The sequence below is a fragment of the Lepisma saccharinum genome, chromosome 11 (genome assembly GCF_977018435.1).
Source record: "Lepisma saccharinum chromosome 11, izLepSacc3.1, whole genome shotgun sequence".
NCBI classification, from domain to species: Eukaryota; Metazoa; Arthropoda; class Insecta; order Zygentoma; family Lepismatidae; genus Lepisma; species Lepisma saccharinum.
The window spans coordinates 6,743,522-6,766,192 of NC_139239.1; the positions used below are offsets into that span (position 1 = coordinate 6,743,522).

The window sequence follows — 22,671 nt, forward strand, 5'->3', positions numbered from 1 at the left end:
ATAAAAGATATATACATATAGTCAGTCAGTACTTGTTTTCCAAACTTAACCACCATCCTAAGAAAATTTAGGACCTACAAGTGAGTAGCGTAACCCAGTCTGGGAAATCTCCTATAACAGCTGAGGGTTCGATGTTCTGACCCTACGTCACCCCATTACTGGTTGAAGATCTCCACACCTCTAGGTAGGGTTGTGGGAGGCAGACTGGCAGTCAGTTGATAGGCCAAGGACCTTCCAGGGCTGTAGAGCAGTGGATCTCAACTTTTTCAGTCGGGACCCACCTTGAAGGATATTCCACTTCATGGGACCCATAAAATGGGAACAAGCGGAATTACTTTGTAGGGGTGTGCACCTAGTCTATAATCATATATTTGCTCTTTTACAACAACACGACCTGAATTTAAATTGTTAAAACAATATATCTAAGTAATTTAAGGTAATAGGTTTTTAAGACCCAGTTAACAAAGTTTCGAGCCCAACTTCCCGACCCACCAAATGTCCCCTCAGGACCCAGGAGTGGGTCGCACCCTATAGCTTGAGAAACAATTCTGTAGAACCATGGGTTATGTTATGCTGAACATGAAAGTAAATATTTTACACTACAGTTAATTTCTATCACAACTTACATTCAGTGTTCTGTAGATGAAATAGTATTTTGGACAATACGACATAGAAACTAGTTCAGTGCCATCTGCCATGAGAGAATAGAATAAAATAATAGTTATGAGTGACACAGCTCATTGGGGAAGTTATCAAACAGAATAATTTCTGGAATAAAATTGTAATTGTTTTAATTCTATCAGTCTATTTCTCTGTAAAAACTACTATGATGATCATGATGAATAGTTATGGGAAAATAGAGTAAGAAAAGGTCACACCTTACACAAGTTAACCTAGAATGCCTATTAGCAGCCACCTCATCTCGAAGTTGTACCTATATGGAGACGCATAGTGGTTCGGATCCCACTTTAAACTGTAGTTCCAGTCCCGATTGGCCTTACTGTGAATAAAGTTGACTTAAAACACCAAATCAATCAATCAATCGAAGTTGTATGAAATTTCACTTTTCTGGTTTGCATGAGAGTAATTTCAACCCATTTCTAAAAACGTGTGAATGTTTGTGAGATATATTATTAACTAATCACTGCTTGCTTATTCATTTTAGTATTTGTCAAACATCCCTAATTTTTAATCTAGAATGGGAGTAGGAATATGTCATACAAGCGAGTTTTGTTCGAAGTTACTTACTGGAACCACTCTACATATTGACTACAATTTCATCATATGGCATTACATATTTCATAGTTACACAAAAATCTGGACTCGAAATATGAATGTCTTAGAATAAAAAACAAAGCAGTCATTGAGTATGTAGGATCAAGCTAGATAAGCACACTCCCAGCCCCCACTCCTAAACACACACACAATGGAATTAAAAATACACCACTGAAAGATCTTATCCTACACAGATATGTATTTTATATATTCATATACTTAATACAGTACTGAAGATGATACAATCCATGCATTCAGAATAAATATTGCACATGAATTTTTTAAAGCTAATTAAAAAACAAAAGAAATGTGCAAATTTCCAGCTGATGACAAAGAAACCAACAGTATTTTTTGCAATTTAGAGAGATTTCACACCAAAGTGACATGTGACATATGCCACTTGGAAATGAACCAATGAACAGCAACATTTCACTCATAGTGGATGCCATATTGACAAAATCCCTGCTACTTCTAAATAATGTCACACATGTTTCTAGTCAGTCTAAAAGAAAGTGAACATAAAGAGTTAATAAATAATCATTCTTTCAAGCTTCATACTATCAGGTCGATCATTGGTGCATGTTTCTTATATCATCCCTTCCATCAAGAAGTAAATTTAACTTGGCCTCGTATTGAACATAGGTGTCTCACTCATGATGATTTGCTGCAAGGGCTAGACCATCCAATGTGTCATGTCTAAATGTTAAGTGATTGGCTTATTCCTACCTAATGTGTAGATTACATACTTCCCTCAAACTTTTGATCTTACCAATTATTGACCAGATTGGGAGATAATGAAAGCACTTTAAGAAATGTCATTACCTTTTTGAGAAGAGCTGGGCTCTTATACTGCTCTGAGGAAGTTCGTAGTTTTGTGTATATCCTTTGCAAGTCTTTATAACATTTCACTTTCAACCTTTCTCAAGCGGCTCTTCACACCCATTTTTTAACTCAGGTATGGGTTCGATACCCGGTGGAGACCCATAGTGTTTCGGATCCAACTTTAAACGGTAGTTTCAACCAAATTAGCCTTTCTGTGCATAAAGTAGACCTAAAAGAACAGTTCAAACTCAAGTAACGATATTAGATAAGAGGATTCTTCCTCACATACAATGAATGGCCCAATATGGTCATTATGCCTACAAGTCCCAAAATTTATTTCAAGCATCTTACTTCCAATTACACATATAAATTATATTGTTAGAAAAAAGGTAAAGTGTTCCCTGTGCTTAGCACCACGCCATGAAGGTGTATAGGGGGTGTGTTTAATGCTAAAAATTATATTGTTAGCATTAAACATATGGAATATAAAGTAAAAGACTATAAGACATCCTTAAAACCTTACATCAAATAATTTCCACTGTATTGAATATTATCATAATATTGTTAATGAAATTCCATTAGACAAACCATTGTGTCATACTGATAGGTTTTTTGGTCGGACACTCACTATGGTGACATGTTATACTTCACCAACAATGAATTTACATGTTGAAATACTCCAGAAGAAGAGAACAGTTTCAGAGTAAGTACATTACTCTTAATGATTTAATACTCATACTGTGGAAATGTAAAACATTATATTCTATTGCTAATAACAAATGTAAGGGAAAATAAACAAACATGTTGTTATTCAGGTATATATATATATTTATTGAATCACTAGTAATTAATATATTTTGCATAAGGTATGATAATCTCTTTGAGGTCCTACAGACTTTCACTGGAATAAAAGTTACTGAAATTATTAAAGCATCATTAACACACTCAACAAACATTTCCATAGTAGGTTCACATATGTACAGTCTCAAACAGAAAAATTTGTTCATTTTATTTCCTTTAATCAAACTTTTCAAATATTTTATAGGACTGTTTAGCTGAAAATCATATCTTTTTCATCCATCCTGCTTGGAATATTTAGTGAAACATTAAATACATTTGTTTCTAACATCTTCAAGCAATGTATCGTGTTGTTAGGTGTTATGTACTTAAAGCAAAATTTATCTCTAAAGCATATATTTTTTTAATGCAGAAAAGGGAAAATACAATTTCTTATGCATGAGCCACATAACTGATGACAATGTTATTCCATAAGAAATGCAATATACTTACTTGGTTCTACATCTGGGTATGCATCATGCACTAACTTATTTCTATTAAAATTCATAAACATTTTCTCTGAAAAATTGTCTCCACAAACTCTGTAACTTTTGTATGTTTTGTGCCTCAAGTCCTTTCGCCATATTTTCTCCAACTATATCTCAGCTCTACGAGAAAAATAAAAGACGAAACATTATTTTAGAAACATATAACTATGCAAGACAAAGCATTCTGCATTTTATGTCACTCAAAAAAGATAAATTCCAAGATGCAAGAGTTGTTAGTGAGCTAAGGTCAAAGCGTGTCAACACAAACAAAAGTTACTGAAAATGAATATGCATTAGATCACTATCTGTATCTGTTGAATAAAGTAGTGTCAAATGTATAAGGGTCCATTCTATGACAGCTCCTTCAACAATTGCGCAAAATCTTATGAGCTTGTCACCATTCAATTGATTTATTTTTACTCAATTTTCACATTATCTCTCATCGTAACTACTTCTTATGGCACCATACAGTGTGTGGTAATGCAAATAAAAAAATATTATAGATATTGCACTAAACTTCCTAACATATGAAGCAAAGTTTTACCACATTATCTTTTAGAAAGAGTCCCTGAAGCTTACTGCCTAACCTACAACTGGCTAACAATGCAAATTTTGTCATTAAATGGATCATGGAATCTATTCCCGGGAGTGCTTTCAAGAAAAATGTTATGACACAACATATTTCTGAAGAAGATACCAGGACAGGAAATATGTCAACAAATCAAAATCACCCATACCATCTAGTAGATCAAAGCCCATGACCAACAACAAGAGCTATTACAGCAATAATATTAACTACAGGTATAATTAGATGATTCCATCAACAAAATATATTATTATTAATAATAGGAGTAACATCCATAATTCTGTAGGGTTGGATTAAAGCACATAGATTAAAATGCAATTTGAAACACAAAATCTTCCTCCCGTGGCACCAGTGAGACAGGATTTTTCTTTACAGTAACACATGTGTAAATGTTCGTAAAATATTTTCCATATATTGCACATGTAGGTTAGTTACACTCATTTCGTTTCGAAAACTAGTGATTACTTATGATTTGGTTCAATGTATGCTTTCGTAGTTAGGTTAGGCAGGCCAAGTTTGGTTCTCTTAGCATTATAAATAAATTACCTAAATTCATTTTACTAAGGTTCCGATTTACTTCTACATTAATTCCCACTAGTCTACGATACTTACAGTCCCTTGTCAATGGAAAATACATTGTCCTTGGGAAGCGTGCAAGCTTGCGTAAGGTAATTTTTAAGTTGTTTTTTCAACATAAATATTTTTTTTTAAAAAATCCAAAGAGTGCTAATTACTTTAAGAAAGGTTCAAATTTCGTGTGACAATGATTGCTAAAATTCTACGATAATTAGTCTTCCTGCTAAGAGATTTTTTTAAAAAATCATAGAACGATAGGAACCGTTACCTTAGGTTTCATTGCTTTAATATTTACACGCTTTTCTTCATCTCCTGTACATGTTGACAAAGTTTTAAATGCTAGAAGAAATAAACTTCATGCAGAAGCGAATAGGAGCGCGATAACTTGCAACTTTCTGCATTATAGCATGCACAAATGAGCTTTTCCGAACTTCAAACAAACTTCAAGTCATTCCTACTATTCTCGTTGGCTTCCTATCCTCCTGTGTAACTTGTAAATAACATTAAGTTACAAAATCGAACCTTTAATCTTTCAGACGTTTTTTTAACACATGTCCTTTTACTTAAATGAAGCAAAATACAGAATACGAAGACATGCTAGGAATTATTCTCCGTGGAAACTAACTTTATGGAAATTATTTTTACATAAAGAGCGAACAGACTTCATAAATAACTAACCTTTCAGGATATGACAGAACACGAACACAGCTCTGGATTCCTCTTCTGACAGTTTTTACAATAAAAATCTGCACAATAAGCCATTGTTTTTATTTTTTGTTCTTCTACATCCTTATTAAAATAGTTAGTGTACGTCCATGACAGATCATATGGAACGATGTTACGTCATGTAGAACTAGTGACTTTAAAAATACGATTTTTCTCATACATGTTTAAGAAGGGAAAGGCATTTAATAAAATACAAAATCACGTACAAGTGATCATCATTGATTAATAGATACATAAACTAAATTTGTAATGAGAAAATTAGGATTTAGAATCGATGGTGGTGCCGACTGGTAGCTGGTTAATTCATGCACGAACAAATGAATTCCGAAATTAACCTTATTCGGATTTTTGCACCAGTGCGGGAGGCCTGACTTAACTGTGAAAAGAAGCAGTCTGTTTTATTTTTATTTCTGATAATAAAAAACTGATCACATTATTTTTTATTTTAAATTATGGATCCTAAATATCATCAGGTAATTCAAAGTCGTCATTGTTTTCACAAAGTTTCTTGATGGTTTCTGTTACATTAAATTTTTTAAAGATGGTGGCTTACTCCATTTGTGAAAAAGAAAACTCCATACTGAATCTATATTACCATTTTCATTATTTAATTTATTCCAGTGTTCTTCTGCAATGAACGAAGCTTCCCAGACATTCAACTCTATGTTTCCCGTCAATCTTTTTAATCAAATGCTTTTCTTCGATGATCTGAGCTGACAAATCTGTTCTTGGGTTTAGATTTATAATGTCCAAATCGTGTTTGTGCCATCTTATTGCCATTTTCCTTGTTGTTTGTCCTACATAATCGTTTGAACATGAACAACTTATATTATATATTCCTGTGGTTTCCACATCTGGTAGAGAGTTTCTCATTTTGAATTCATTAAATGTACATTCCAAACTTCTTGGTGATCTAAAAACAATTTTGAATTTAAATCTTCTAAAAATGTTGGCAATTTTATGTGAGAATCCCTTGTGGAATGGAATGCACACAAATTTATTTTAACAGATTTTTAATCTTTGTCTGTATTTCTCTTTTCCTTTAGTTTTCTTGCGACTTGTTTTTTGATTTGGTTTATTCTGTTAGTGTGAAAGCCATTTTCTTTTGATATATTAAAAAGCCTTTTTTCATCATTTTTGATATCCTTATTAAAATATATTATCCATTGTTGTACGTGAATGTTCTGAATTGGCATGGATGTATTTTTCCCCTACTAATTTTTTCCTATGGACTAACAATTTAAATACATCCATGATGGTGTTCTCATTTTTAGCAATAATTAGCACTTAATCTACATATCTGTTGTAGAGTATGATATCTGCACCTATCTGATTAACAATTGGAGATTATATGTAATGAAAGAAAATGCTGGAGATGATTCCGGATACTGGGTTTCCCATTGATAGACCATTACTTTGCTGATAGATTTTGCCATCAAATATAAAGTAATTGTAATTTTCACATACAGTAAACCATCAAACCATTTCCCATGATTCTCCTGGGTTAACCTTCATCTCAATAAGCCATCTGTGTAATGCATCTGTGGCACCTTCTATTGGGACACCAGGATATAAATTTTCAACATCAAAACTTGCAATATGATACTCATTATTCCAAACAATATTTTTTTAGTTTCTGTTTCACTTCATATGCATTATTAACACTGAATGGTGTTTGTTGTTGAATTATAGCAAGCTTTTCAACTAAATATTTGGATAGTTTGTATGCAGGATGTGTGAAAGTTGCAATGATAGGTCGTATTGAAGTTACCGGTTTGTGAGTTTTTGGTAGTCCAAAGGCAATCGGCAGGGTTGAATTTTTGACAATGAGTTTTTTCTTCATTTCTCTTGGTATCGTGATACTGCTTTCAATTACTTTCTTTACCTCATTTATTATTTTATTTATAGGGTTTTGAGAATTTTCTGTGAAATTGTTTACCTTGAAACATTATTCCAGTTTTTTTTTTTATAGTCCTTAATTCGGATAAGGACAGGTTTATTTTCCTTTTGTGATAGATGAATAATACTTTTGTGAAAACAATGATGACTTTGAATTACCTGATGATATTTAGGATTCATAATTTTAAATAAAAAAATAATGTGATCATTTTTTTTTATCTGAAATAAAAATAAAACAGACTGCTTCTTTTCACAGTTAAGTTGCTATATTACAACAATATAACATTGACAACATCCATTATATAATGGATTCTTTTTGTTTAAGATTGAGTTATTTCTTAAGAAAGAGATCTATTATTCATTAAGATATATCTGACTTCAGTAGTATTCATTAGAAAAATGGAAATTTAGTTCCTGTACTGTTTTTCCTTTTTGCAATGTCATTCTAAATCACTGAACATGTGGTGTCAAGAACTAAAACTCTCTATTCTCAGAATCACTAAATGATTTTATAACATATTGTAGCAAGTATTATGCATTATTATTCACATTGTTTTCAGTGCGGTATCCCTACTGTTGAAGTACAGTAGACCTACAATTGGTTGTCACTATATTTCATAGTACACAGTAGACGGCATTTTAAACCAGTAGCATTTGTCTACTGTAAACAGAAATTTCTAGCATTGTCATGTTCAGTTCATTTATTTTTGTGAGCAGAAATAAGCGTCGTGGTCTTGAAATAGTATCAACCAGAGGAATTCCCCCTCAACCCCCGGAATAACGTTTTTTTGTTACATTTATTATTGCAGATGTTTTTACAATACAAGGGAAATGCATAGTTGTATGTGTTCCATGTATGTGTAAAAGTTGCTTCCTTGATATTTATGTTTCTTTCAGTGGTTTATGGAAAGTACGAGCTTAGGAATCTGCCTCAATGAACTGGTGCAATTAGAATATAGTGAGTTACAACCACGGCTTCAGCTGGCTGCAGCCCATGCACTCTTCGTTGCGTTAGACACCTGTAAGGACCTTGTTCATGTCACGGACAGCTCCCATAACATCCAGGTAATTATATCTTATGACTAGCAATTACCCCAATCATTAAAATTTCAATCTCCGGGAAACGTCTCAAATTTGTTTATTTTGTTATTTTTCACATTTGTACTTACGTATTCTGCATTGCTAAGGTTTCTTCAAGGTCTGATTTCGCTTTTTTCAGGAAAACAATTTCAATTTTCCACATATCGAGTAATTATTGTTAATTCGTTTTTCACTTGCGTTACATACAATATGGCGGGCAAATCTTGACTAGCATTGTCTATGATCAGTGGGTATGCAGTGTTTCCAACCTTCTTCACCGAAAAATACCTACTTTCGTGTTACTGATTTCGTATTTTTTTCCAGTTTCGAAAACCCCACGAACCATGCATGGGTAGCCCCACACACCATTTACGGATAGCCCCAGAAACCATTCATAAATAGCCCCACGAACCATGCATGGCAAGGTTAGGTAAACATAGTTAAAACTGCCATCTTCAAAATTGTCATGTTCTTGCAAAAGAACGACATGGTTGGAAACACTGACCGGGAGTTACATCATCAAACGCACGCAACATTTGGTTCACGTAGTGGAAGGACATAGAGGTAACAGCTTTTGTGTATCAGAGAGACATTAATGTTGAAAAATACATGATTTATCGGCCAAATAAATTACACGATGGGAAAAAAACACTTCCACGACCTTTCAAAAGTCTACAGAAACTCAGTTCGGTAAGTACTTTCTCCTGTAAAATTGAAGAAATATGTTTCCCGGAGATCAATATTTTACCAAACAATCAATCAATGATTTGATTTGATTTATGTTACTTAGCGTCGCTGACACATTTGGTTAATCGCGAAGATGATATGATACAATTAGTGAAGAGACAAACACAAATAGCACCCGGGTGTTCGAACCCGGAACTCCTGGTGTCGTGGCGTGCAGTGATAACCACTCCCCCGCGATTGGTTGATTTGGTGTTTTAAGTCCACCTTATGCACATGGACTGGGCCTACAGTTTAAAGTGGGATCCGAACCACTATGTGCCTCCACCGGGTACCGATCGAGGACCACTTGCACTCCCCCATGGAGGTCGGCTGACAACAAAGATGAGTGGAAAGCTCTAACTATTGGGATACGTGGGTATCGGTAAAGTAAACTGCATTTTTCCTCAGAGGTAAATTTCAATTGGATTTTTGAAACACCATCTTTGTACATATATGATTAACTTTTTTTTTAAAAAAAAAATTGCATTGCTTGATTTCCCTAATTTCTCCATCTCACGATCTCGTTACTGAAGGAAGCCCTCGCCTGAGCATGAGTGTTTCTTTGTAACCATTCTTCATCCGTTTAATCAACGTTCATTGTCATGGCAGTAGTTAGGTAAAGTGATGGAATAGCAACGCTAAAAAGAGGAAAAAGAAACAAATAATTTCCTCCCAGTGCATCTGAAGGGCACTGTGAAATCAGGAGTCCAGAGTTCTCTGTTTATGATTGTCCCTCGTGACTTCAATAAGCTCATTAGTTGTCACGATTAATTCGTGATGGAAGGTGGCAAAAATTCAATATATTAGAGGGGATAAACAGGTAACAAAACACACTTTTTTGTAGTTTCTTCAACAATATTCATTTGTCATTTTGAGTTCTGGGATATATTTTTCATTCCAAATTATTTCATTATTCACTGCAGAGTACAACACATAAGAACAAGAATGCGTGCTCGTTACTGGTTCGAATCCTGGCCTGAATTGTTCTCTGTGAGGTCCCTTCATCAATTTGATCATATCATCACTCATCCTCATATTCGCGATAACCAAATGTGGCAGAAACTCGAAGTAAAATAAACCAAACCAACAACAATTAGAATGCACCTTCTCTTGCCCAATTAATACATCCGTATTTATAACAGTTTAGCTTACCCATTTTTTATTGGAGGCCAAGAGATTAGTATATTTAAATAAACTGAAACGAGAGTGAGAGAGAGCGTGAACAAATATTTGTTATTTAATCATTATATGTTCCATATTTGAAAAAGAAAGAAAAGAAACCAAAACATTTTTGTCTGCACATAATACACGTACGTTCCCATTTCATAAACAAATAAAACTACATCCCATATTTAACACACCTATTGTACAACGTATAAAAAGTTTTGGTGTAAATAACAGAGAACATAAGTACTGAGTTCTTTAGAGGATTTACAAAGGAATCCGAAGGGAAACCAATCCCCTATCTGTCCTATAGGAGATAGACTGGAGGACCTGAAAGCACGGACTTTCAACCATTGGAGCGGGGGCAAGGGAGGTACAGGCAGAAATCTTGCCTTTCCCTTCAGTTGGCTGTCTATACCTGGAACCAGTGAGGTGGAGGAAAAGTCAGCTAGGGTATATATATTAATTAGATATAATAGAAATAAAACACCAATGAAGGCATGCAAGTAAAACAAGAACAGAAGTCTGACAACTTCAATTTTTCGGCAATTTCTATCTCTCTCTCTCTCTCTATAGTGGTAAACCAGATAACATGGGAGAATACACCACTGGTCCAGAGACAGAAAAGCAACAAAAACTAAGGAAGTACAAAAATGTAACATTATATTCCTAGTTATGTAAAATTCAAATCTTGCACATTTGAGATACAAATAAAAGAAATATAAAAACTCTGATTTACCTTGATTATGCTGTGACATTCCAGTATAAAATTGGAAACTTTTATGTAATTGTATTTACAGTACCTGAATCGATCTTCTGAGAAGCTGCTTGGTTATCGCAGTGAAGAACTTGTTGGCAAGAACATACTGGATTTGCATCATTCAGATAATTTAGATGTCATGATACAGCAGCTGCAGAAAGGTCATGAGTGGGAAGGATTTATTACATGTAAGAGAAAAACAGGTGATTCCGTACCTCTCAATGGACGTATAATTCCAACATCTGTGGGTGGCAGGTAAGTGAAAACAGAATAGCTCCATATAAGATTTTCAGCTTTGTATTTTTAGGAATAATAATATATTACCTTAATTAAAAGTAGGTTTTTGGTCAACACATTACAATTCTTACCAATTGCCGGTGTTATTAATAAATTATACATATTTTAAAACAATGCTGCAATCACTTCAGTGCAAACTTAAGATAGTAAAACCAGCTTGAAAGCACTTGTATAGTGAGTTAAACAGAAATGTAGCTTATTGAATGGATTCCTAAGTTCGATTCCCATGGAGGCACATTGTGCAGCACTTTAAACTCTAGGTCCAGTCCTGATTAGCCTATCTGAGCATAAAGTGGGCTTATAAACAAATTTTTAAAAATTTAGAACTGTAGCTTAACATTTTGAATCAAAATGTGAACAAAGTAATTTTTCGGCATTAATAGAACCAAATTGAGTTTTACATCTAATAATCCACTATATCCCAGTCAGTAGGGAAGCGTGGCCTGATGAAGGAGGCAGCAATGTTCGGTACAACATGCATATACTGTCAGTGGCGTGCTCAGGATTTTCGAAAGTGAGGGGTTATGTATACTTTTTTTGGTAGTCAATCTTCCTTTTGCCACCTTTCCTACATTTGACGTTCTCTTTTTAAGGAATACTGGGACACCACCCCCTTGGGCACGCCACTGTATATTGTAGTACGTACAATGGCATGCCGGAAGGGAGGATGAGGGTAAACGTTATGTAACCTCATTGGCCCAGTCAGTTTTATAATTAAAAATACTAGATTTGTCAAAATGTAATAAAGGGGCAGTAATAAAATTAATCCGTAGTCTCCACAATCGTCGCATTTACTTTCAAATTCTTGGTAATGTTACTCAGGTACTCCTACCAAACACCTTACTGAACGAACATTTCATATTCGACTAAATAAGTATGAAATTTCCTATTTATTGACTACCCTTATTTGTGCATAATATTTTTTAATGTGGGCAAATAATGACAAAACATTGGGACTAGCTTGTTTATTTGACGCTGCGTGATTGTAATCGAGAATTTGTGGGTGCTCTAATAACCATTTTGTAACACAAACACATGTAGAGGGACAGTTATTATATAAAAAAAAAATATTGTTGATTGAAATCCCCCATCATTAATTTTAAGTTGGTGCCTCTGTAGTTCGGATCCCACTTTGAACTGTAGGTCCAGTCCTGATTAACCTATCTGTACAAAAAGTTAACTTAATATCTCAAGTCAAACAAACAGTAAAACACCTGCACTTCGCCGTATCAACTGTTCCCAAATTAATGTTTGTTTTGATTAATTCAGAGCACAAGCACAGCAACAAACACTCACTTCCTCACAGATTCTTTCCCCAACTACAAAGCATCCAAACAAGATCACTTTCAAAAGCTCTGAAACAACAGAAAGTGATACCAACCTGTTTCCTTAATTTTATCGCTCACTGGAGAGAAGATATATCAGTTTGGTGATAGAATTACTCTGTGGAATTACAATCGTTACAACAGGAAGATTACATACGTATATGATGTTTAAGTAATAAAGTCCCATAACAATACAAAACATTTCTTTGTACTCAGTGTGTACAATGTATGCAATTTACTTTGTGCTGTTTAAAAATATCAGAAGATATTTCATTTTTCAGATACTTTTTTTCCGCCCCAAGTTCTATTCAAAAGCCATTAATTTATTGAAATTACTTGCAAAATTTGTTAAACAATTCTCTTGAATTACCGTGTAAATAATTTGACAGTTGCCAACACTGTGCTGTCAGCAATGGTGACGTAATTTGAGCTGGATGCAAGGTGCAGACATTCCTCTTCCGGAAACACAGGTGCTCGCCCTTTGCCCCAAGCTCTAATATCAAATTTTTGACGTGTTTTAAAATTTATGAAATACAAAATAATTTGAAATTTAAGTGACCTATGTGGACTTTAGAGCATTGATAATAGCTTCTTTCAGTTATTTTATGATTAATAATTATTAGTATCCGTGTGATCTTGTTTATGTGCTCATGAAAACACACATTGGTTACTGGTTTCTGCTGGCAATGTTTCCGAGAAGCACTAAGTATATAAAAATAATCTAATAGTGCAAGCAGTACTTGCATTGCTTGTACTATAACTTTGCCACTGATCCCAGTAGTTCTGCAAAAGCTTTAAGATTGTCAAGAAGCACAGGAATTGTGATGAAGCAAATCTTAGCTTGGTACTAAATTAATTTTTGCAGCAGATTCATGCCCTTTAGACCTAGTTTCTACTTGCTTTTTACTAAAACTCACAGATATAGTTGCATTTCACATATTTCTGAACAATAAATCACTTGCATGCCTCGGTGACAGAGCACAGGCTGAACGTATTGAGCACTGGACTCATGATCTCACAATGATGGATCCAGGTTCGAGTCCTGGCATGGGCATCAGTGATTTTTCTGTTTTCTTTTTTGGAAGTGTCCTTTCATCAATTTTATCCAATCACCATTCATCCTCATCATCACAATTAAGCAAAAATTGCAGAAAGCAGTGCCAAACAAGAAAAATACAATTACATTCATTCTCAATTATGGACACTCTTGTACTTAAAGTAATTTCGCATGTATGTAAGTAAAATTAATAATTTTGCAAATGTCTGTGTGTTCGCATTGATTGTAGACTTCATGTAAATAAAATGCTGAAAAATACTAGTAATTGGTTATTTTTGTGCAGTAACAAATAATTGTGTGAATTTTCAAACCATCTCTTCTTTTGTAGGTCCCCCACACATTTCGTATATGTTCAGGAACCACCAGTATTGTTCTTAGACAAAGCATTCTCAGACACTGGCCAAAGCGACGGAGGATATCCTTACTCGAGGGGGAGCCTTCGCTCACTACGGAAGGGATCTTACGATATCAAGTCTCTTGCTAGTGATGGTTAGTATTGGCTACAAGCCCTGTATACTTGATATTGGTTCACCAAAGGTTTAAAGTGTATAGAGTTTCCCTAAATATTTGAAAGAAAGCAATCATCATGACTGAATAATTTCTTTCTAATGTTCAATATTCACTGTTTGTGCAAAAATACACTATTCGTCTGGTGGAAATAATTACTTCAGCAGAAAATTGGAAAGGAACATTACATCTAAAATATTCATACAGCTCAAAAATTTGAATCAACCAACATTTAGAGCCTGAATGAATTAAGAGATACGAGGTGTGGCTAGAAAAAACCGGATTGATGTTGCTGTCGACAAACGACAAGCGCGTCAAGGTCAAGCGGTGCATGAGTGTATAACGCGATATCCTGCCTATCGACTGTGTGATTTTCCAGGGTGTGCAGCACTCAGTTCCGCTGTAGCTTGTGGATGAAGTGAACCGTACATCTTTGCTCCGTCGGAAAATGTTAAGTTTGAAAGTGGAACAGCATATCAATTTGAAGTTTCTTATGAAACTCGGAAAATCCGCCACAGAAACTTATGGTTTGTTGAAGGAAGTATACAGAGATGAGTGTTTATCATGCACACAAGAGTTTGAGTGGTTTCGAAGGTTTAAAGAGGGACGAGAAGTGATCGCAGACGACTCGCATCCTGGATGGCCTTGCATGTCAAAAACAGAATCAAACATTGCAAATGTCGGTGAATTGATTCGAAAAGATCGTCCTTGAGAATTCGAGCTATTGCAAAATAACCAACATTATTAAATTACGGTGCTGACGACCCTTCGTGAGCGAGTAAGAAGATGACGACCTGATTTGTGGAAAAGCAAGTCATGGATTCTTCATCAGGGCAATGCTTCTGTCCACACGGCATTGTCAGTCAAGGCTTTTTTGACCAAGCATGGGATCCCTTAGTATAGCATCCACCCTATTCGCCGGATATCACTCCGTGCGACTTTTTTTTACTCCCAAAGGTCAAATCAGCACTGAAAGGAACCAGATTTACGACTGTAGAATCTGTGAAAACAAAAGCGATGGAGGTCATGAACATGGTTTCAGAAAACGATTTCTAGCACTGCTTCCAGAAATTGAAGATTTGTATGGAGCGGTGCATCAATAGTGCAGGGAAGTACTTTGAAGGGGATAATGTTCATATTGTACAAAATAACCAATAAAAGATTTTGTAGAAACAGTCAGTTATTTTTCTAGCCACACCTCGTACATTTGATGAAAGTAGAATCATGGTCAAGTTCTTCCATACAAAGAACAAAAGTAGGATTTCTAACATTGATTTAGCAACATCCAAAGTAGTTAAAATTATTATTCTTCATATTGAATCTAGATTTTATTAACAGATTAGTATAGCATTTCATTCTATCTGATGAAAATAGGCATCGAAGAATAATATTTTATTATAAAACATAATTATTACAGAGCTTCATGAGAGTAATCATGTTAATTCAGAAGAGCATGAGGATGGTAGGAGAATAAGACATTTCTTGAGAGGTAGGTTTCACAATTAAAAATATTGAATGTGCACATTTTGACACCTTTTTTTTATTAGCACCCATTTATCAGGAAAAGTCATGAATCAGAATTGTCAGAAAGAGGTTGGTGTGAAGCATAAAATACAATGAACAGATATACACATACATCTTCTTAAAGTGCACTGCACTTGCCAGCATGGTAAAATGAAATGGTAACATTTGGTTCTCATTGTGCACTGCACTGGTATAAGGACTTGTCTTCACGTCTGTCTTGTTTAGTTCATATACAGAATTTTAGCACCTTTGACAACAAATATTTATGCGTGAAGAACAAGTCAGTGATGACTTCACTGCTAAGTACTGTGTCTGCTTGTCATGCATGAATCAGTTGCACCATATCAGTTGAGTCTTCAGCTTTGTAGAATGACTGTTTGTTCTGATTTGAATAGGTTTAACTAAAAAAAATATTCAGTGCAGCTTCTTGTAAACTAAATGTCTCCTTATTACCTTGAATCGCTTTAGTAACTTTGGAATATTTTCTTTAATAAATACTAAAATACTAGAAGTGATTTTCTATGTTTAGTTGGCTTGAGCATCTCACTGGCGTTTGTGGGTGAGATGTGATTTGGTGTGAGCTTCCCATTGGCACACTGCTCCTCAAGGTCAGTAAGCAGAACAGGAAGAGGGGGTGGGTGTAATAGCCCTTTGACAGCCAAGGCTTACCAAGCAGCTTTTTATTTAGTGCATTTGGTCTCAACACCATGTGTTTTTTTGGCTACTTGAAACATAAAGAAAATCGTATGTGAAAAATAATAGTCATGAAACTAAAAGTACTGGGATATTAAATCTACGGGGTGAGCCAAAATTAGGTTACACAGAAGTTTTCCTCGTCTCGTTAATTGTCTGTGAATTGTCAAATGTCCAGTTTCCTGGTGCATGGATCTGTCGCTGTGGTCCCGTTGAGTGACCACCGCGGTTACCAGACCAATGGATTTTGTCCTTTGGGTCATTTAAAGGTGCTCCTCAGTTAATATGCAGAATATCCAGCATCTGAAGGAACGCATTGTGTAATGAGCAGACATGATTATGCTGGTCATTCTGCAAAGAGTTTTGTCGCTTGCACAAACGCATTGATGTTCAAGGTGCACACATTAAATCCCTATGTTACCTGACTTTTGACTCGCATCACCTCATCCAGCGCTTTAAGTGGAAAATGTTATCTAGGGGATGTTTGATCGAGCCTTGGGCTTAACCGGGTGGATGCTCCTGTGGTTTAGCATGGTGGCAACATGACAGCTGGGGGAATGCTTTGTGAAAATTTTACTAGCTGAGGGATACCATTTCTCCACATCCCACCTCACTTCAAACACTGATTTCATGCCATGAAGCTAATATATGAGGGGTCCAAACTGAGGCTCTCATGTTATGATTATTACAAATTGGACATTTACTAATCCTGATGACGTGGAGAACATGACAGGATATGTCCCAATCAGTTTCCATAGGGAGAGAGACAAACCTTTACCACTTCCCTGTCTATTTCATCATCATGGTTTGTATTCATAATTATAGTCAAACAAATTCACTTATTTTGTCACTTGTTTTTAAATGAACTATATATTTTTTTTATATGTTCTGATTTCCATTTCAACATGTAAGTACAGTTGTATTAGTTGCATAATTGCATGGTATCATATTATAAAGTGCACTTTTCAGAGGTGGGAAGCATGTCATAATTTACACTTATTGACAAGAAAAATGAAGCATCTAGAAGGAGTGGTGGAAATGAAATGAAACTGCACCTGTTGATAGGTTATGTGATTGTATTGCAATGATTACAAAATCAGATCAAATTATCAGAAAGAGGGTGCACTACGGGCATACTGCTGACCCCATGTCAGAAGGATGTGGCACCCCCTCAGGTCTTGATACATGAGCCGATTCAATTGGGAATGGAGTCGTAGAACCTTTGTATCCTCTCCTGAGACAAGTCGGCCGACAGCCGTTGTAACTTGGCCTCGATATCCTGCAAATCGGCACTGGGTCAGAGTTGACGTCCGAGCTGATCCGTTACATGTTCTATCGGGACAGATCAGGGGATTTTGCTGGACACGGTAATACCTCAATATTATGCAGGCAGTCCATAGACTCGTGTACCGTGTGAGGACAAGCGTTGTTGTGTTGAAAGAGTGTACCAGATGCTGTCTCAAGAGGGGTAACACATGAGGATGCAGGATGTCTGTGACGCAGCACTGTGCAGTCAGAATCCCCAGAACCACTACCAGAGGTGATCTGAAGTCATACCCAATGGCTCCCCACACCATGATGGCAGGGATAATGCTGGTGTGTCTCTCCACAACATTGGCAGGATGTGTCCTCTTCCTTCGGCACCGCCATACTCGCACACGGTGGTCATCCGTGGTAATGCAAAACTGAGATTCATCGCTGAACATGATGCAACAACATGATCCTCCCTTGCAGTGGCCAGTCTTGGTCAACCGGAACCTTCACTACGTCTGTAGGTGACCTCACGTATCCATTGGTGCCAACATCTGGCCACTGTGACATCTGAATGCCCGAGATGCCTGACAATTGCACGATTCTTCGACCAATCGGCCTCATCCAGACTCCCAATATGGCCCTTTTTGAACTCTGGTAAGTACTGGTAACGCTGTGTAATGCGTCTATGAGGCATTCTCTGTGTTGATCACCTTTTCTCACAGTGTTGACTGACCTTATGAACACTATCAGACCTGATAACACTATCTTACGGTGACACAACTAATGCACTCTGGTGGCCGTTCCAGACATTACAAATCATTGCAACTCTAATCATTTACATACATATCGAAGGTACACACGTGTACAAAATGATGTTCAAATTGGGCCTTTCCTTCTGGGTGCTTAACTTTTTTTTTGTCAATGAGTGTATGCCAGTTATGTTGTATTAAACTTGATCAAGCCTCCATCGGTCATGCTGTATCTCTGAGATACATGCAACTAAAATTACTTATTTCTCAGAAACAATTAGGCATGGGGTTCTAAGCTTGTCAGTAGATTCTTTCCTCTTTGTCTGAATACATGGTCACAGCCTCCGCTTGGGGCCTGCCCCTTCACGTCTGAGCTTAATAGGCTGCGAGATACAGAGTGACAATTTCGTTTGGGTTAATGGAAGCACAGTCTTCTTGTAAAATGGACTGGTAGGATCCAGAAAATCCCTGAATTCATTCATTCCATGCTCCGCAGCAATGATACAACGCAATGATATCATCAGTGATGAGGGTCTGTCTGTAATGCAGAGGTAAAAGAAGGTAATTTGGAGACTGAACTGGATTGTGCATAACCAATGCAATGAATGGCAGAGTGACACACATAAATAAATGTTTGTCAGAAAATAAATATCATATGTAGTGCTAAAGGTTTTAACGAGCTTAAGAATCATTATGCTCGTACATAGGACTAAAATAAAATAAGGTGAAAATTAAAAAGTAATCACAAATATGTTAGTAATGTTTGTTTATTTATTTAGTGAAATTTCCAGTACAGCATATGCCATTTTAAAATGGAAATAAACAACAATAATAAAACAACAAAAAAATTGTACCAAGATAAACAGAGCTCAGTTTCACTAATAACAGCTGTAAATATCTATTTGGTTTGAGATGTTGTTAAACTGATTTAGTAGCCTATAATGAACGTTGTGTGAGTGAGAGTCTGTTAGTTGCAGTGTGGAAAGTTTCCTTGCTCAGTGTTTTATGTCCAGGCACTCTGAGGGGGAGTTCGTGAAGTGAGATGCTAGATCTCAAGTTTCCATTTATGACCTCATGCAGAAATTTCATATCTGCAATGTATCTACGAGGGTTGTTTGAATAGTAAGGTAAACGAAGCAGAGATGGCAGCAACATAATCGAAATCAATGCACGGTCTATAAGTTTGATCCTTCAAACGAACCCTTGTAGAGTTTCAGCCCAGTGCATTGTGAGGTTATTGTTTATAAAATTTATTTATGCTGGTCTGCAAAATAGCCAAAAATATAGGGAACAAATGGAAGTCGGAGAGAGCTAGATTGGGCTAATAGGGCAGATGATCCAACAATTTGAACTTAAGTTCATGGATTTTAGCCATGGAAATCATTGACATGTGAACAGCTGCATTGTCCTGGTGGTTTTGTCCATCGTTTTTGAAAACCCTTGCACATTCACTTACTTTGTCTGAACAAACAATAACCTCAACAACGCACTGGTCTGAAACTCTGCAAGGGCTCATTTGAAGGATCAAACTTATTGACCGTGAATCGATTTTGATTATGATGCTGCCATCTCTGCTTCGTTTACCTTACTTTTCAAACAACCGTCGTATGTGATTCTGGGGTATTCATGTGTAAATTTTCGAGCAGTTCTCTCGTGGGTAGATGTCTCAGGGTTGGTACTCTAAATCAAATGATGGAGAGGAAAAACTAAGAACACTGTCGATCTTGGAGATATGAGAATGGACAGCCATTTTCCAGATAGGTGAACAGTATTCTAGAATGGCGCACACTAAGGTTTTGAAGTAAATGGAAAGTGCTTTCGGGTTACTGATTTCTGTGAACCTGTACAGTAGGTCTAGCATACACATTTCCTTTTTGTGATTGTCGAGATGTGATTTTCAAAGGTGAGTTTTGAATCTATGAGGATACCAAGATCTCAGTGTCGTGCTTCTTCTTTTTTTTTTTTTTTTGTTACTAACATACATGTTAGTAAAACCATATGTGTATCTCACAGATACAGCATTACCTAAGAAATAAATTAAATTATATGTACATTTTCCTGTGTATGTTCTTGCATACTCCACACTTGATAAATTCTAATGGAAGAGTGCTGGGCTTATGATTTATTATTATTAATGAAATGCTGATATTTTTCAGGGTCACAAATCAGGCGGCAGAGTTTAGCAAAGCTCCATTCACTCACCATAGAAGCTCCCATTACAAAGGTTATCACGCTTATTTTAGCAGCACAAGAACATTCACCTGCTCAAGTGTCTCAGACTTTGGAGAAGGTAAATCAGTTTTGAGTTATTACTATATATACATTTTTTAAGGGACTGCATGTAATAAGCTTATAATGAATCTATACGAAAATATATTGTGCAGGAAAATTTTATATTTTTCTATGTTAGGACCAGAAAAGTGAAATATATAAAGCAAGAAAATGTAAAATCTGGAAACGTAAGGTTCTGCTGTAATTGTTAAGATCAAATTGTACATGAATTTTTAATTACTTTTAGTTTAAGCACAGATACTTTTACATTTGGTGATTAAATTATATAATTGTACTATACTGTAATTGTTTAACTTGCTCTTCCTCTCTCTTCATAGGTAGTTGAAATTCTACGGTCTACTGAACTATACTCACCTCAGCTTATGGAAGAGAAAGTTCGCTCTGAAGATCCAGTAACGACAGATTTATTGGGAGCTCTTCTCTCTGTAAGTATCGATCTTCAAAAGTAACTGAGGTGCATTTACAGTTAGAATAGTAACTAAATTACTTTTTTGTTGCTTTATTCTGAATAAGGTGTAACTTGTAGAATGAACTGGAAGGTGGATGTTCTTTTGTTTTACATTGATAATCATCTAAAGTTATCATAAATAAATCATACATTTAAATATGAATGTATTCAGGTAAGAAAATTCAGAGTAAGCCATTCTACTTGAAAAAATTGTCACATGTTTGCTGGTGACAAAATATGTATATGTGAAAGATTAAGATTTGATTTCTATTTCTAAACCATAATATTGTTTATTAATGTTGAAATGCATGGAGAAGTAAGTGTAGAAGCTTGTTAATTCCATTATTCATTACCTGAAAAAGTAATTTACACAGCTGTGTACAGCTTGCTATTTAAAAGAAACTACCTAGGGTCTCTCTGCTGGCATTGTGGTAACATCGTTACCTTGTAATCAAGGGGTCCCACGTTTGATATTTGGTGGAGACCAGGTGCGGTTGGCCCTATAGCGCACAGGATCAGTGAACCCCCAGTAAAATACGATAATCACCTCGAGAATGAACAATAAACAATATCTTTACATTTTCATATTATTTCGCTAACATTTCTACACAATAAGTCAGGTATTTGTGTCCGTAACACAGTGAACTCTCTTGCTGAGAAGAAGAAACCGCGAATCGGCCGCCGTGATACAGACCCTCAGTTGAACCCCCACAGGACACTTCGTGCCATTGTGAAAGCTTCATGCGGGAATAGAAGCTCGAAGAGCGAATAGGGCAAAATACATGGAAGATGATATTGCAGAACCTATGTCTCCACCCAACGGTCATGCGCAGTTCGTTCTCTCGCAGAAGCCGCGGGACAAGGCTCCGTTCTCGCTGCTTCCTCCCTTCCAGTGTTGCTGTGTGGGGTTCAAGTTTGAAGCGCACACATTGCATATTCAATCTTCTCTTGTATCATTTTTGCACCGAACTTCTTGGAATAAATGCAAGATTGTGGCAGAGATGGATGAATGGAAACAAATAGAAGCTGGAATTAGATGTGATGAATTAAAATAAAGGAGATACATTACCAAAATACCTTATGCATGCATTCAGAGGTTTTTCCTTAAAGGTGGAAACACTTCGGGTTCGCGAAAGAGAAAGAATGGCGCGAAGACGTGACTCGTTGTCGCTCGGTGTCAAAGTCTCAAGTTTTTTAGTTTTTGAAGTGCTTGGATACTTGTTGGAAAGTATTAAATGATGCTGCGAGTGAAGCGAGGGATGCACTTTACCTAGGTTATGTCATTTGATGCAGTGTAGACGTTGCTGTCCGCAGGTAAGAAATGACCAATAGAAATGCACATAATTAACGTAAACAAACTTCCTTGTCCACTGAAAAAAGCGTGTGCTGGTCAACCAAATTTGAACAAAGCTGTCGCGTATCAATGAAAGGGTCTCAGGTTCTATTTCTAGTATGCACATGCCATTAGTTGCTATTTCCCTCTAATAAATGTAGGACAGTCGGCATGGACGTCCAGAAGGGGAAAAGGGGGCCGCGCCCATGGAAATTGAATGTCAACCAAAAATTATATATTACACGCATATATA

At 36.1% G+C, this 22,671-nt stretch overlaps 1 protein-coding gene across 5 annotated transcripts in view; it reads left to right on the forward strand.

Moving 5' to 3' along the window:
• Positions 1–22,671, forward strand: part of Pde8 (phosphodiesterase 8) — a 406,334-nt gene that overhangs the window by 340,053 nt on the left and 43,610 nt on the right. For all 5 annotated transcript variants that reach the window (XM_083130652.1, XM_083130655.1, XM_083130651.1 and 2 more), the window contains 5 exons: positions 8,107–8,274; positions 10,980–11,194; positions 13,947–14,107; positions 20,502–20,635; positions 20,955–21,062. In XM_083130652.1, coding sequence (XP_082986778.1) covers positions 8,107–8,274; positions 10,980–11,194; positions 13,947–14,107; positions 20,502–20,635; positions 20,955–21,062 — 786 coding nt within the window. The remainder of the gene's footprint in view (positions 1–8,106; positions 8,275–10,979; positions 11,195–13,946; positions 14,108–20,501; positions 20,636–20,954; positions 21,063–22,671) is intronic.